The 14,499-nt window shown below is 30.3% G+C and overlaps 3 protein-coding genes across 4 annotated transcripts; 2 read left to right on the top strand and 1 right to left on the bottom strand.

Annotated features, from left to right (window-relative positions):
- Positions 1-1,693: 1,693 nt before the first annotated feature.
- On the top strand, positions 1,694-2,240 carry LOC130497035 (uncharacterized). The gene has a single exon (XM_056989881.1). It carries the CDS (start codon positions 1,832-1,834, stop codon positions 2,000-2,002), a length of 171 nt encoding a protein of 56 aa, XP_056845861.1. The 5' UTR covers positions 1,694-1,831; the 3' UTR covers positions 2,003-2,240.
- Positions 2,241-4,751: 2,511 nt separating this feature from the next.
- Positions 4,752-6,382, top strand: LOC108856474 (BAHD acyltransferase BIA1). The gene is given in 2 exon segments (XM_018630286.2): positions 4,752-5,438; positions 5,440-6,382. Coding segments are annotated over 2 exon segments (1,305 nt in total). The 5' UTR covers positions 4,752-4,874; the 3' UTR covers positions 6,181-6,382.
- A 7,034-nt stretch (positions 6,383-13,416) lies between these two features.
- LOC108849774 (probable histone H2A.5) lies at positions 13,417-14,112 on the bottom strand. Of its 2 annotated transcripts, none has more exons than XM_018623380.2 (2): positions 14,053-14,112; positions 13,417-13,809 (listed from the first exon to the last, which is right to left on the bottom strand). In XM_018623380.2, the coding sequence occupies exons 1-2, from the start codon at positions 14,080-14,082 to the stop codon at positions 13,570-13,572; spliced, it is 270 nt and encodes an 89-aa protein (XP_018478882.2). In that variant the 5' UTR covers positions 14,083-14,112; the 3' UTR covers positions 13,417-13,569. The 2 variants fall into 2 exon arrangements, with proteins under 2 accessions (XP_018478882.2, XP_056860163.1); XM_057004183.1 differs by lacking the exon at positions 14,053-14,112 and adding an exon at positions 13,905-13,967.
- Between the last annotated feature and the right edge of the window lie 387 nt (positions 14,113-14,499).

The following is a 14,499-nucleotide window of genomic DNA, read 5'->3' as shown; positions in this document are numbered from 1 at the left end:
GAGCTGACGAAACATGACTAAAACCTTCAGCCATTGTAGGGAGAACATGACAATCCACTCCCGAGAAAATCCCTCCAACCCCGCATCTTCCAGTTGTAGCATCCCACGCTGCATCAGCTTTACACACAAGGATACCTTCCGGAAAGGAGGGAGGAGCACACTCCGATCATCGCGAACCAGCATTCGCGAAGGTAAGCAGAGGAGAGACATTAACTTGGCTTACTTGAGCATCGTTCCATTTCTTAGCATTTTGGATACTTTTGTTAATGATCATAGGATAAAAGCCAACAAGAATCCCAATGAACCTAAAAATATGATAAAAGCCCAATAGACACATATCTTGCTCATCCGACATGGCATGATGAATCACCGAACCGGCACTGAAAATAATAATGCTTTGAAAAAGACTGATTTATTAAGTGAAAGACACTAACAGAAGATGCCGCAAGCAAAAGATCATATAGCCTGATTGATTACAAGTTGAATAAGAGATCTTGATTTTAGAATACCTTTAATATACTTTGAAATTAATATAAGCTCCATCCCTTTTATGCTCTCTCCTCTAGCTGTGAATGATGCATTCAGCTCACAAGCCGAGTTTCATTGGCCGTGAATCAGAAGCTACCATGTTCTAACTTGCACTTAGTCAATTGGGGGGAAAGGGGGTAGATCAACCACAGTAAATCATAAAAGAGATTGACATCGCACTAAGTATTACTCGATTATCAAATCGTGTGGTTAGACTTTTTTTTTTTGATAACCCAGTATCCGACCACTAAGCGTGATCGACTAGCCCACCGGGCTTATGCCCATGCCATTACAGAAATTTTTAAGCCTCCACTTAAGGGCCCCTGGTTACGCAAAGTGGTCTGGAGGGCGAGAGAAGCCCATGTAAGTAAATTCTCTCGTGGCCAACGCGGATCGAACCCAGGGCGGGCACTCCAACCGGAGTTCCTTTACCACTAGGCCAACATGTGTTGGTTAGTGTGGTTAGACTTTGTCTTAATTACGATTGGAACTTCTTATGTAAGAATATTATTATATTGGATTCTCTAATATTCTCTTTCTGCATCTTTAGCATTTCTAAATGATGGCTGTCCAATTTTACGTTTTCTCATCTAATCTTTCTGCGCTGTTAGTTGGCAACTTGGCAGTATAGTTTGTACTGCTCACCGGTCAAAACTAACGTATATCAAATTTATTACTCCTTCTGTTTTTAAAAGATGTATGTTCTAAAAAAATTTTTTGTTTCAAAAAGATATATTTTTCATATTTTCAATGTAATTTTTATCAACTAATTATGAATAATTGTGAATCTCAAAAACATTAATTGCATTTCTTGAAATCTTATTGGTTTAGAAATATAGGAAATATAAAATAACAAAAAACTATGCACTAATAAGTAAGTTTTAATATGTTTTATTAAAAAGTGTGAAAATCTCAAAACATCTATTATTTAAAAACAGAGGGAGTATTTGGAAGTGTTAAATATCAAAGACAAATATATTATATATATATATATATATATATATATAAAAACACAAATGTTAAACAATCAAGTTGTTAGGGTTGTCCTTGCAATTTTAGCTGAATGTGTATGTGTGTTTCCCTCCATGTCGAACGAAGGTTACGTGTTAAAGGCGAAGGTTTGATTCTTTGTACAACTAAAGGGATAACTAAAAACAGAGGGAACCAAAAATAAGATACCAAGAAACTTATGGACATTGTGTCAAACTAATAATGTCTAAAATAAGTACAATAAAATCTTTCTTTCACCCCCATCTTCATTTCTAAACCTTCACATTCAACAAAATCTTGAAGAGAGAGGAATATGGATTCAGGACTATCTTGGGCTGATCAATGGGATTACAACTCTGATCCTCCTCCCAATTCATCTAAAGACGATGATAAGAAGAAGAAAAAGAAGGAAGACGCAAGCAAAAGCAGTTTGGGAAAGGCCTTCAAATGGGTGAAAGAACTTCGCAAGAAATCTGATAAGTAATCATATATAGGGTTTATTGTATTAGTTCATTTATTTCGTGTGATTAAATCCATTAAGCGTTGTTTTCTCTTTTACCCATTCTTCTAATTACAATTGCCAAATCTTTTAACATTTTAAAAGTTATGTTTGTTGTGGATTATTGTGTTTCTTTCGTTCTTTATCAAACATGATGATTTGCATAAACAATCCAAATTGCATGAGAGTTTATCTGATAACAATGAAGATTCTTTTAATCCTATTTAGTTATTTGATAAAATAAGAACACCAGCAATGTGATACTAGAGGAATATCAATAAAAATGAAAACAAAATAATCGAAAAATGAGTATGCATCTCTCCAAAAGAAATTGTGTGCAAAATAAATAAATCAAAATATCAATGGCACATATGCAAAAATTTATTATTTTCTTAGTACGACGGAGATTGAATACATGATCTCAAAGCAAAAAGAAAAAGATGAGAAGGGTTACAAGTTTTTGAAAGCCACATAGAAAGATTAAGAGAAAACGAGCATGACTCAAACCTAAACAAAGACATTAGTCGGTCTTTATTGGACTAGTTATATGCATGACTTGACCATATGGATTAAATCATCATTGGGTTAATTTTTTTTTTGCTTCTCCTATGGTTATTCCCCATTTTATGTAGATAATTCGCATAGAATGTCCTTGTACCTGTTCGTAATTAACTCGCAATCCCAATTATTTACTTTGTCGTGTCACCAGCCCTCTAATTCACCAAATTTTTGTAAAATCAATATCACTCTAACTATACTTTTGTTTTCTGCAAGACAAGATAGTTTACTCTTTATTATAAGAGATGCACTGATCATATTTTGTCTCCTAATGAGTAAGAATCTTGAATTGTTGCCCTACCAAGAACTTTGATGTGAACGTCTAATAATACTACTAAATACAAATACAAATAATAACAACTAGATTTTTGACCCGCACGCCCGTGCGGGTGTATTTTTCTAAAATATTACTATTTGTTTTTCATGTCAATATTAGAGCCGAGCGAAAAATCTGAATCCAAAAAACTGAATTGAACCAACCCGAAGCAAAAAATAGTATTAAACTCAAACGAAAATTAATTAAATATCTGACATTATTCAAATTTTGGTATTTAGATAACCGAAACTCATCCGAACCGAAGTGTTTTTGATACCCGAGTGTATTCGAAATAGATTTATATACTTATATATTAGTTGTTTTTAGATTTAATGCATATAAAAACATTCGATTTAAATAATACCATAATAAAAACAGAATATATTTTCTACATATAAGGAATACATTTTTATCAAGTTTAAATAAAAAAGATAATAATTATATTAATTAAAATATATCCTTTCTTGATATGGTGAGTGTAGGGGTGGGCGTTCGGATACCCGTTCAGGTTCAGATCAGGTATTTCGGATTTTTGTGTATTTCGGTATAGGAGTATAAAACCCGTTCGGGTATTTTTATACTTCGGGTTGGGTTCGGGTATTTTTAATTCGGGTTCGGTTATTTCGGGTCGGGTTTTCAGATATTTAGATTTTGCGAAAAAATAACTTTTTCATTTCTCAAGTTCTTTTCCATTTAAAAATATAATTTTTACTTAACTGATATTTTATTTTTAATAAACTGAATGATTTGAAGATAAAATCTTAAAAATAAAAGATACTAATTTGATTATTGTTTTAAAATTTTAACTGTAGCTTTTGTTAATGCATGAAACAAAAATTTAGACATGCATTTTAAGCATTTTAAGTGAGTAAAAAATCACTGTTCTTGCAATTATATGTATATTATCTAGTTTTGAACTATGTGTATAATTAATATAAATATTTTGAATAAAATTAGAGAAGTAAACTATGAATATATGGTTAATGGTACAAACGTTCGGTTATCTTCGGATATCGATTCGGGTTCGGGTATTACCCGTTCGGGTTCGGATATCCGATCTCTCATAATTCAATACCTGTTCGGATATTTTACTACTTTGGTTCGGATTTCGGTTCGGGTTTTTCGGGTCGAGTTCGGGTGCCACTTCGGGTATCGTGTAAAGTGTCCACCCCTTGGTGAGTGTGTAGAAATAGAAAAAAAATGTTGTTTTGTTTTTGAGTAAAAAATATTTAGTTATGATTTTTTGTAGCTAATGGTCATTGCATGGAAATAAGAATCGTTATTTGAATGGTAGTTTTGGAAGGAAAATAGCATATTCAGTTTCGATATTGTATACAGAAAAAAATAATTCGGTATCCTTAATATACTAACAAACATAAATAAGAATTTAAAGAAATTGTAAATCCTGTAATCCAAAAAATCGACTAACCATACCTTCATTAGATTAATATACACAATGTTGGTAATCAAAACCAATGTACAATAGACAATATTAATTTGACTTCATTATATTATGCTTAAGAAATCATTGATGCGAAGCTTGTTTTCTATCATTGTTTTGGTATGAAAAACATGAACTAATTTAATTAAGAAATTACATGTTTTTGTTAAACTTATATCATAGGTTTACAGACTGGTCATGGGTTTACACGAGTATTGGATTCAATTAATATAAGGTATGTGCCGGTCAAACTTAATTAAATAGATTCTATACCGCACGATTCATTTGGTTTATGTAATTAATGGGATAGAGAAAATGTTAAATTACTATGTTTTGATTAGTGGCAATCTCTTGTAATTTTTATGCAAAACTTAGGGTTAAGTACTATTTGTACTTCAGTTTTAATAGATTAGATAATAATATGGCTGGTCTTTTGTGATGGAGGAATCTTTCACTAATCTCACCAAGAATCTTTATTCAACTGATTTTAAGAGGGTTTTCCAGAGGTAACCAGATTAGTTGATAAACATCTGTATGTAATAATGAAGAATAAAGTTGAGATCTTGTCAAGAGAAGTAATCAAACCATCTTCTCCAACTCCAAATGATATGAAAATTCTCAATCTCTCTCTTCTTGATATCCTCAGCTCACCTATGTACACAGGTGCACTTCTCTTTTACGCTGCAGACCCGCATAACCTTCTCGGTTCTTCATCAGAAGAAACATCCTTGAAGCTCAAGAAATCTCTGTCCAAAACATTACCAATCTTCTACCCTCTTGCCGGAAGAATCACTGGAAGTTTCATCCAATGTAATGATGAAGGAGCTGTGTTCATAGAAGCTAGGGTGGACACTCTTCTCTCGGATTTTCTCAAGTGCCCTGTTCCTGAATCACTGGAGCCACTCATTCCTCTTGAAGCTTTATCAAGAGAAGCAGTTACATGGCCTGTGTTGCTAATCCAAGCCAGCTTCTTCAGCTGTGGAGGATTAGTTATCACAATCTGTGTTTCTCATAAGATCACTGATGCAACATCTTTAGCAATGTTCATCAGAGGATGGGCTGAGTCAGCAAGAGGGTTGGAGATTACATTGGTTCCTAGTTTCACCCGCTTCAAAGTTCTTTCCTCCACCTCCTGATGAGCTACCCGTAAAACAGATGGAACATAAAGGCGTGGTTGAAGAGATGAACTGTGTAACAAAGAGGTTTGTGTTCGATGCCTTAAAGATAAAGAAGCTCAGAGACAAAGCTTCCAGCAACCTTGTCAAGAATCCAACTCGTGTTGAAGCGGTTACGGCTCTCTTCTGGAGATGTGCAACTAAGGCTTCTAGGTTGAGTTCTTCAACGACAAGAACTTCGGTGCTGCTGATACCGGTGAGCATACGAGGGAAGGTAGATTATTTGCCTGAGAACACAATTGGGAACATGCTTTCCATCATGATTCTAAAGAACCAAGAAGGTACGTTAGATGGGATTCAAGATGAGGTTAATGAGTTAAGGAAAACAAAGGAAAAATTCAGCTTAAATAGCAAGGACATGTCATCGTCGAGGGTTCTTGAGTCTTTGGAAGAGATTGGGAAAGTACATGGAAGAGGTAACGAGATGGACTTGTGGATGAGTAATAGCTGGTGTAAGCTTGGCATGTACGAGGCTGATTTTGGATGGGGAAAGCCGGTTTGGGTGACCGGAAGAGGCACTTCCAGTTTCAAGAACTTTATGTTGTTGATTGATGCTAAAGATGGAGAAGGAATTGAAGCTTGGATCACTCTTGTGGATAAACACATGTTGCTTTTTGAACAAGATGAAGAGCTTCTTGAATCAGTTTCCTTGAATCCCCCTGTTTTGGTCTAATAACACTGTCTTGGTGATTAGATACACTTATGTCTATTGTACCCAAGTGAACAGAAAAGACACAAACTTGAATTAGTTCAAAGATTTGGTTTTGGATGCTTAGAAGGTGGGTTGTTTTGTCAGTAATATTTAACTTGGTGTGGGTAACCTAAGTTTATACCGACGTTAGGTGAATACTATAACTTTTATTTAGAATTGAAAATGACCTAAGCAGCTTCAGAAGATACCTTTCGCCGCAAGAAATCTCTTTTGGTTCTCTTATAGTACTTTCATATTATACATGTCTCTTCAAGATGGAGGAACTCTATTAGCTTCAAGCTTGTTGCAAATGTCACTGAAAACGTGTTCAAGTTAAAAGGTTTTGTGAGACACCAACCAACTGTTTTTGGTGGTGCTTATTTGCTTAAATCTAATCATGGATGAACTAATAATAAAAAAATGTTATGTATTTTAGGTGCGAGTGAAGGAATAGAAAATTTTAAAATCCTCCTATACATTAAAAGAGAAGTCACTTTAGTGATTTTTGCTTAGGTGGCATTCATAGAGAGCTTCTAGGATTAATTCTCTTAATCTTATTGGTTGAATTTTTGATAATTTTTTTTTCATTTATTTTTTATAATCGACCAAACATTACCAAATTTGAATCCATATAATTAATACGGTCTTATTAATATAGTATATTTGATCGACACAAACATTACCAAATTTGAATCCATATAATTAATACGGTCTTAACAATGACATACTTTATGGACAATGCATTCATATTAGAAATTTAGAAAGCTTCTCAAATATAGAAATTATAGAAAGATTAATAATATTTTATTTCTTACTTTTAATATTTATAAACTATAAAATATAATGAACGAAATTTTATATAAGATAATTATAATAGTTTTATACTCTACTTGATGAATTGTATTCGAATATAATTATATAATAATTATTTTAAATATTTAAAAAATCCAAAAATGTTTATTAACATTATTTTTAGATTATTTATCGTTGTTTAAAGAATAAATTTATCAGAATTTTAAAATAATTTACAGAATGTTATAAATTATTTATAAAAAATAAATTTACTATATATTGATTGAGAAGTCACATATGTGATTTTTATTACATGTCGATCATAAATGAACTCTTAATTATTATAATTTTATTGGCGGATGATTTTTAATTTTATTTATTATAATCCTTCTATATATTAAAAGAAAGTACATTTGCCAGCTGGCACTCTCACAGCCTTTCTCATAAGAATTCTATTGGTTGATTTTTTAGAATTTCTTTTTGATTTATTTTTTCCATCGACACTACTAAAAAGGGAAGCCCTCTAAATACTTACCTTATTTTGTAATTTCGATATATCATTTAATTCATCGATCCCACTATAATAGAAAAGTACCATTGAATACTAATTGCAAGGAAAAAAAATAATTTAATAACCAATTAACATCACTTTTCAAATGACTTACATAATATTATTTATAACTATTTATGGTAACTAATTGTCGAAAGTATGATATAAAGCCATTTTATTAATTCAAATAAATATTTTAGATTCCAAATGGTTTACATAATATGATCCCCCTATAAAAGGAAAGTAACATTGAATACTAATTGAAAAGGAAAAAATAATTTAATTCCCCTATTAACATTACTCGCGCAAAAATATTAGTTAATACATGTAATAATTAGTTTCCTTATTACAAATAGGAAGAATTCTGTTGATCTTATTGATTGATTTTTTAGAATTTATGTTTCGATTTATTTTAATCATCGACATTACTAAAAACGAAATCACTTTAATACTTAACTTTTGTGTTTTCTCGATTCAAAGAACATCTTTTTGCGATCATTTCTCTGTTTAACTCATTAAATACTCACTAAATATTTTAGATCTCAGAGAAACAAAATTAATTGACAAGATATTTTCTCTACTAAAATCATGCATTTAAAACTTAATATTTATGGCGAGACTTGTCAACCAAAATTCTTGTACAATCTATTCACGAGATATTCTCCTTTAGCTTTATCAACAAGATATTCCAAAAATAATATTACGTTATAAATATAAGATTTATTGAGAATTTATTAAAAAATTCTACTTCTTAGCTTATCATGCAAGCTAAATCAATGAGAAACGTCCACCAATTCACTATAAATAAGACATCCACAGTAGAAGAAATGAAATTATTGAACTTTGTATTCTGAACTTTTAATGTTAATAATGTTCTGAATTTTTTTTCTTCTTATTTTAGAACATTAAGCTTTTATATTTCATGAGAACTGATTTTTCTTTTGGTTTATATGCAGATACCATATTATGACGATTTATCCACTGAAGCTATATATCGATTTGATTGTACACCTCTTTGATATATCATTTCGATAACATCTTTGTTCCTCAATCTGGTAAAAAAAGTTTACTCAATTTGGTAACATCTCTCATTTATATCATTTCAATAGCATCTTTTTGTGTTGCGAATACTTTTTTTTTATTAGTAGAATTATATTATTGTTTAGAATTATAAGCTTATATATACACATATTGTTTTTTGGTTTGCTGATTGTGATTTTGTTTTATATTTTTTCAGAGATGATTTGACGGAAGTGTTCATATTTCAGACCTCTAAGAGTTCACCATTCCGGTCCTGCAAAAGATGTGCGCTTAGAATGGTATTTTCTCTATTGTACATCAAAATTGGATAATCACATTATATTTTTAAAATATTAGTAGGATGGTATTTTCTCTACTGAAATAATATCTTATTTCCTAATCTCATGCTTTAATATTTAAATTGTAAGGGTAAGATTTTTTAATTAAATCATTAGTGTAAACTATTCCCGATATATTCTCTTTTTTATTTTTAAAATGTAATTTTAATAACAATTAGAGCTTGACCCGTGCGTCCGCACGGATTGTTATTTTCATTTTTATATAAATGAATATTATTTAAATGTTTATTAGTTTATATTTTAAATATTTATCATATTTTAAATATTTTATAAATACAACAAAGAAAATAGTGAGCCGTGCCCGCTACTAAACTTTTGACAAAATATTGACCTATTGATATGTTTGAATAATATTTCTTTTAACATGAAATTATTTTTCAAATGTAATAAAAAATTTAAATATTTTGATCAGATATTACGGTGAGATTTAGATACATTAGAAAAAATATTTGGTTATAAACATTAAACATTGTTATACAAAGATATTTAAATTTTCTTGTTGAAAATAATTTATAGTAACTGAAATGATTAAACGTATATGTTAGAAATTTTTGAAATATATATAATCTTAAGTGAGATTAAATTATATTAAAATAATATTCACTTACAAATATTTCATATTGTTTTATAAGTTGTTTAAAGATATTTAAATCTTAGCATATATAAATTTTATTGTTCAAAATAATTAATGGTAAGTTAAACATATATTTTAGGAATATTCATAATATTGTTTAATATCTAATTTAAACTTGATTTTTGTTCAAAATAATTAATGGTAACATTATCCAAGTTTTATATAGTTAAAATTGATATTAAATTTGAATATCCCTAAAAATTAGTTAATTGGTTTAAGGAAATATATTAAATACGAAAATTAAGTTAAGTTTGATTTAGGAAATAGTTTAATAAATAGGAAAAAATGATTCCTTAAAGATAGATTCATTTAATTACTTCAGTGGCATGTCATTGTAAACAAGTTGGAAAACTTAGGGATATTTTATATTTGTACTTCTGTTTTAATAATATAGATATATTCCATAAATAATCCTAACTTATAGGTAGATAAATTTTAAAGTTAATTTGAGAACATTCTGGTACATAGCTTATTGTGAAAGTTAAATATTTTAGTAAAGTCTAGCATTTTACTTACTTTTTGTGTTTTCTCGATTCAAAGAACATCTTTTTGAGACTCTTTCTGTGTTTAATTCATTAAATACCTACTAAATATTTTAGATGTCAGAGAAACGAAATTAATTGACCAAATATTTTCTCTCCAAAAATCATGCATTTAAAACTTAATATTTATGGTGAGACTTGTCAACCAAAATTCTGGTGCAATATATTCACGAGATGTTTTCCTTTAGCTTTATCAACAAGATATTCCAAAAATAAAATTACCTTATAAGTATAAGATTTATTGAGAATTTATTAAAGAATATTTTAAATAAATCTAACTTGCGCAAAAAGACTAATATTTAATTCAAATCAGCTTATGATATTGTAGATTTAATAACTTTCTTTATTCAATTTAAATATTTATTATGAAAAATTAATATGGTCTGCTTTTCCTTCTAAACATGTATTATACTTTATAATTGCTTATTATTTATAGTTACAATAGCATACTAATGAGATGAACTTTTTCTTTTGCAGGTCCTGATGTTGCAGTTATTAGGTGATATTTCCTCTGGTTCTTTGATTTTTCAGGAACTCCTTTGTCTAAAAAAAAACCAAAAAGATCATGACAATAGTCTTGAAGATCAACACTATGTCATTTAACAATTATATTATTACTTATTTATTATTTAGTTCTCACAATTTACCTTGAATGAAAAATATGTCCATATTTATCACATTAATGATGATTGCAACATCACGTAACATATATTCATCATATTTAATTCAAAAGATTGATTGGTAATAATTAAAAATGATTTATGTTAACACATTAAATTCAAAAAAATCTATATAGCAATAAAAATGTAATAAATTGTACGAATATAATATTTGATACTAACTTATCGTGCAACCATATCAACACTGTTGTATATACATATATATATATATATATATATATATATATATATTATATATATATATATATATATATATATATATCTTACATTTTTTATGGTCTACATTTAAAGTTGCTTATTATTTTCAAAACTTAATCTAATGACATTTTTTAGAAAAAATATAAATTCTTCTGTTATCCGGAAGGACGATGATGAAGAAAATATTGAAACTATTAAAGAAGCATGTTATTGGGCATCAGCAAAAAAGATCTACGCAAGTTGTTTTGTGTCCTATTGCTAACACATAGTATCACAAATCCAGAAAACGTTTGCAATTGCTACTTGGGAAAACTCACAAGATATATTATGCAACCAAAGAAAAGGTACGGATAAACCAAGTTAGCTCATGTTTTTATCAAAATAAAATGTTAGTAGATCAAATTAACTTTTACATGTTCTTTCAGGCTTGTGTTTATCAGAAGATCAAATTAAGAGTTTATCTTTGGAGGAGATTGAATCAATCATGCGTTTGAACGGAAGCTCATTGACGTTGTTTAAGTTTTGAAATGTGTTATCAATAGTATACTCTTCTATTGGTTAAGCTGTGGCTTTTGTTAGATTTTCTGTTAATTAAATTTTTTGTTTTACTTTTGTGGAATTCGCGATATTGTAATGATATAAATCAATAATTAAGATATTTTTCTCACTATTAATAGGTGAGAGAGAGAGAGAGAGGCAGAGAGAGGGAGAGGGAGGGAGGGAGGGAGAGAGGAGGGATGGCGGAGGGAGGAGGGAGGAGAGAGGAGGGAGGATGAGCGGAGGGAGGAGGAGGATGAGAGAAAGGGGGAGAGAGAGAGAGAGGGAGAGAGAGGGGAGAGAGAGAGAGAGAGAGAGAGAGAGAGAGAGAGAGAGAGAGAGAGAGAGAGAGAGAGAGAGAGAGAGAGAGATTAGTGTTTACGGTATATCCAAAAAAATATTGTATAAAAATATTGTATAATATCGAATTATTTTATATTGTATAATTGCTAACAAAATTTGACAATTTTTTGCAGGTTTCTATGAGATTTTTTTAATTCATAATTGTTCTTCTTATTTTATATTACTTATGGATTATATTTAAAAAAATTATCACATTTTCTTTTCAGGTTTCTATGGGATTGTGATACCTATGAGATTTTTATCACATTTTTTTAATACATCACTATTTCCTGTATATTTTTCTTGCATTTGTTTTTTTTTATTAGTTAACTTTTATTAAAAACATACTAATGATGTTGATATCTTTTTTACTTTAGTTAACATTCATTTGTTTTATTCTTATATACTTTTGTGACTTTTTAAGTTTTTGTTTCAGTTTTATATTGAATTTAGTTCACATAATTTATGTTTTAAAACATATTTTTTCTTTTAAAAAATTAAGAGACAAAGAGCCTAATTAAACCGATCCAAAAAAAACAAACCGAACCGAATATAAACTAAACTGGACATAAAGCACACCGAACTAGACTAAATATGGTTTACTTCAGTTGAAAAAAAATATTAAAATCGAACTAAACAAACCAACCGAACCGAAAAAGTAACGAATTCCACCCTTACTGCATCTTGGAGATTTGCGCAAATCATGTCTCAGCATTGAAACTCTCACTTGTTCCACCTTCTCTTACATTTGAACTCAATCGATATTATACAATATTTTTATATCCGCACAGGGTGCGGGTCGGTCACCTAGTATCAATTAATACTGCGTTAGCTATGGTAATGATTTTCCAATATTTATAATATTTTTTAAAAAAAAATTAGAGATGGTTTTAGGAAGTACCAATCAACTCCCAACATCATCATTCACGTAGGTGAGGGTTGCTGGTGGATGGGGCTGAACAACTTTACCGAGAACGTTTGACTATTCCTTAGCTCAACTTTAATTATTTGCGACTTATAACCTATGGTTTTAATTTGTATGTTTGTCGTTGCTAGATTCCTCAATCCAAGTCAATGGATCCATTAGGTGAAAACTTGATTAGTTCAATTCTATTTTTCAAATGAAAATTAGGGTATGAATTATTCCAAATTATCATTCTTTAACTTCACTTATATGGGCTGTTCATCTACTTTGAATCAATATGATCACTAACTACGACCAACTAGAAGAAAGAATAGTCGTATTCTAAACATGAGGGTGTGTATATATATATATTTTAGAGCTATTTAGCTAGAAAACCATAAAAGAAAAGATAATTAGGCATCAATGCAAAAAACTTTTTATTTAGGTGATCGGTTAAGAGCACCAAAGAGAAGTTACCTCCTTGTCCTCAAATTATGTCCGTGTAGAGTAGATAGACCTTGCCTGAATTATGTCATGTCTGACGAAAACAACGTTTTGTGTTTACACATATATCCACTTGTATCTTTTTTTTTTCTTTTTTGATCAACATTTCCACTTGCAGTTCAGATTCAAAAATCACAGATAATCAAATAAAATGGCTGTAACAAATAATCTTGCCATTGGATCCCATAAACAAACCACAAACAGAGAGTAAAACATAGAAAGCAACCTACACAATCCCTAAAAAAACAAGTCGTTCTTTTTCTACATCGATATAACAAACGCAGCATCCGCAACAGTTAAAGCATTTTTTTAAGCCTTCTTGGGAGATTTGGCAGCTTTAGCTTTCTCAAGCTTCTCAGTTTGCGATGCAGCAGATCTTTTGGGAAGAAGCACCGGGTTGATGTTCGGAAGAACTACACCGCTCGCGATGGTGACTCCGTGGAGCAGCTTCCCCAATTCCTCGTCATTCCTTATCGCCAAGCAAAGATGCCTCGGGTTTATCCTGTTCTTCTTGTTGTCCCTCGCTGCGTTCCCCGGCAGCTCCAGAACCTGCGAGAGATCAGATTCGTTAGATCTAATAAATTAAAATCACGATCTCAAACCCTAATTTCATTTTCCGAATAATGCACATCCGCGAAAGCTACATAATCGGAGATCTTGCTGTCGGGAAATTTCAGCCAATTTCTATGCATCCAATCTCAAAATATATTTTTGTGTGTAAAAATGGATTTTAAATATTCACTATATATTTGATTGGCATATCATCGCAGGCATACGGTTTAGGGATAATACTGTCATATATGGAATGTCGAACAGTTGCATCTCTAGACATCACCACTTATGCAAATAATCTTCTAAACCTGTATATCGCATGCAATTGCTCTATATTTTAAGAAAGTGCTTTAGTATTCTATATTAATATATAAATAATATTTCAACCAAGAAGTATTGAACTGTATTTTAAAATTAATAATTATTATATGTATCTATAAGATCATCTTACCGTTGTAAAATGTGAGATCATAAAAGCATCATTTAAGACAACAGCGTATAAAACATAAACCATATTCATTTGAAGTTATGTTATAGTTTAGCTAACATTTTCAAAGTTTTCATAATGTCTTCCGTTTAAATAAAAATTTATACATTTTTGTATTAGTTTTTATATAATATATATCCTACATACAACTAAAGTTATAGTATTAAATCGTGATATCCTAATCGACCGGTTCATTTGTC

Source organism: Raphanus sativus, chromosome 1, assembly GCF_000801105.2.
Source record: "Raphanus sativus cultivar WK10039 chromosome 1, ASM80110v3, whole genome shotgun sequence".
Taxonomy (NCBI): Eukaryota; Viridiplantae; Streptophyta; class Magnoliopsida; order Brassicales; family Brassicaceae; genus Raphanus; species Raphanus sativus.
Note: the sequence above shows the minus strand (reverse complement) of the source record. Positions and strands in the feature narration are given on the sequence as shown.

Coding starts and splice junctions, on each gene's coding strand:
- LOC130497035 (XM_056989881.1), top strand. CDS start 1,832: ATGGATTCAGGACTATCTTGGGCTGATCAATGGGATTACAACTCTGAT.
- LOC108849774 (XM_057004183.1), bottom strand. CDS start 13,952: ATGCATAGAAATTGGCTGAAATTTCCCGACAGCAAGATCTCCGATTAT. Junction 13,810..13,904: donor ACAGCAAGATCTCCGATTAT/GTAGCTTTCGCG, acceptor GATCTCTCGCAG/GTTCTGGAGCTGCCGGGGAA.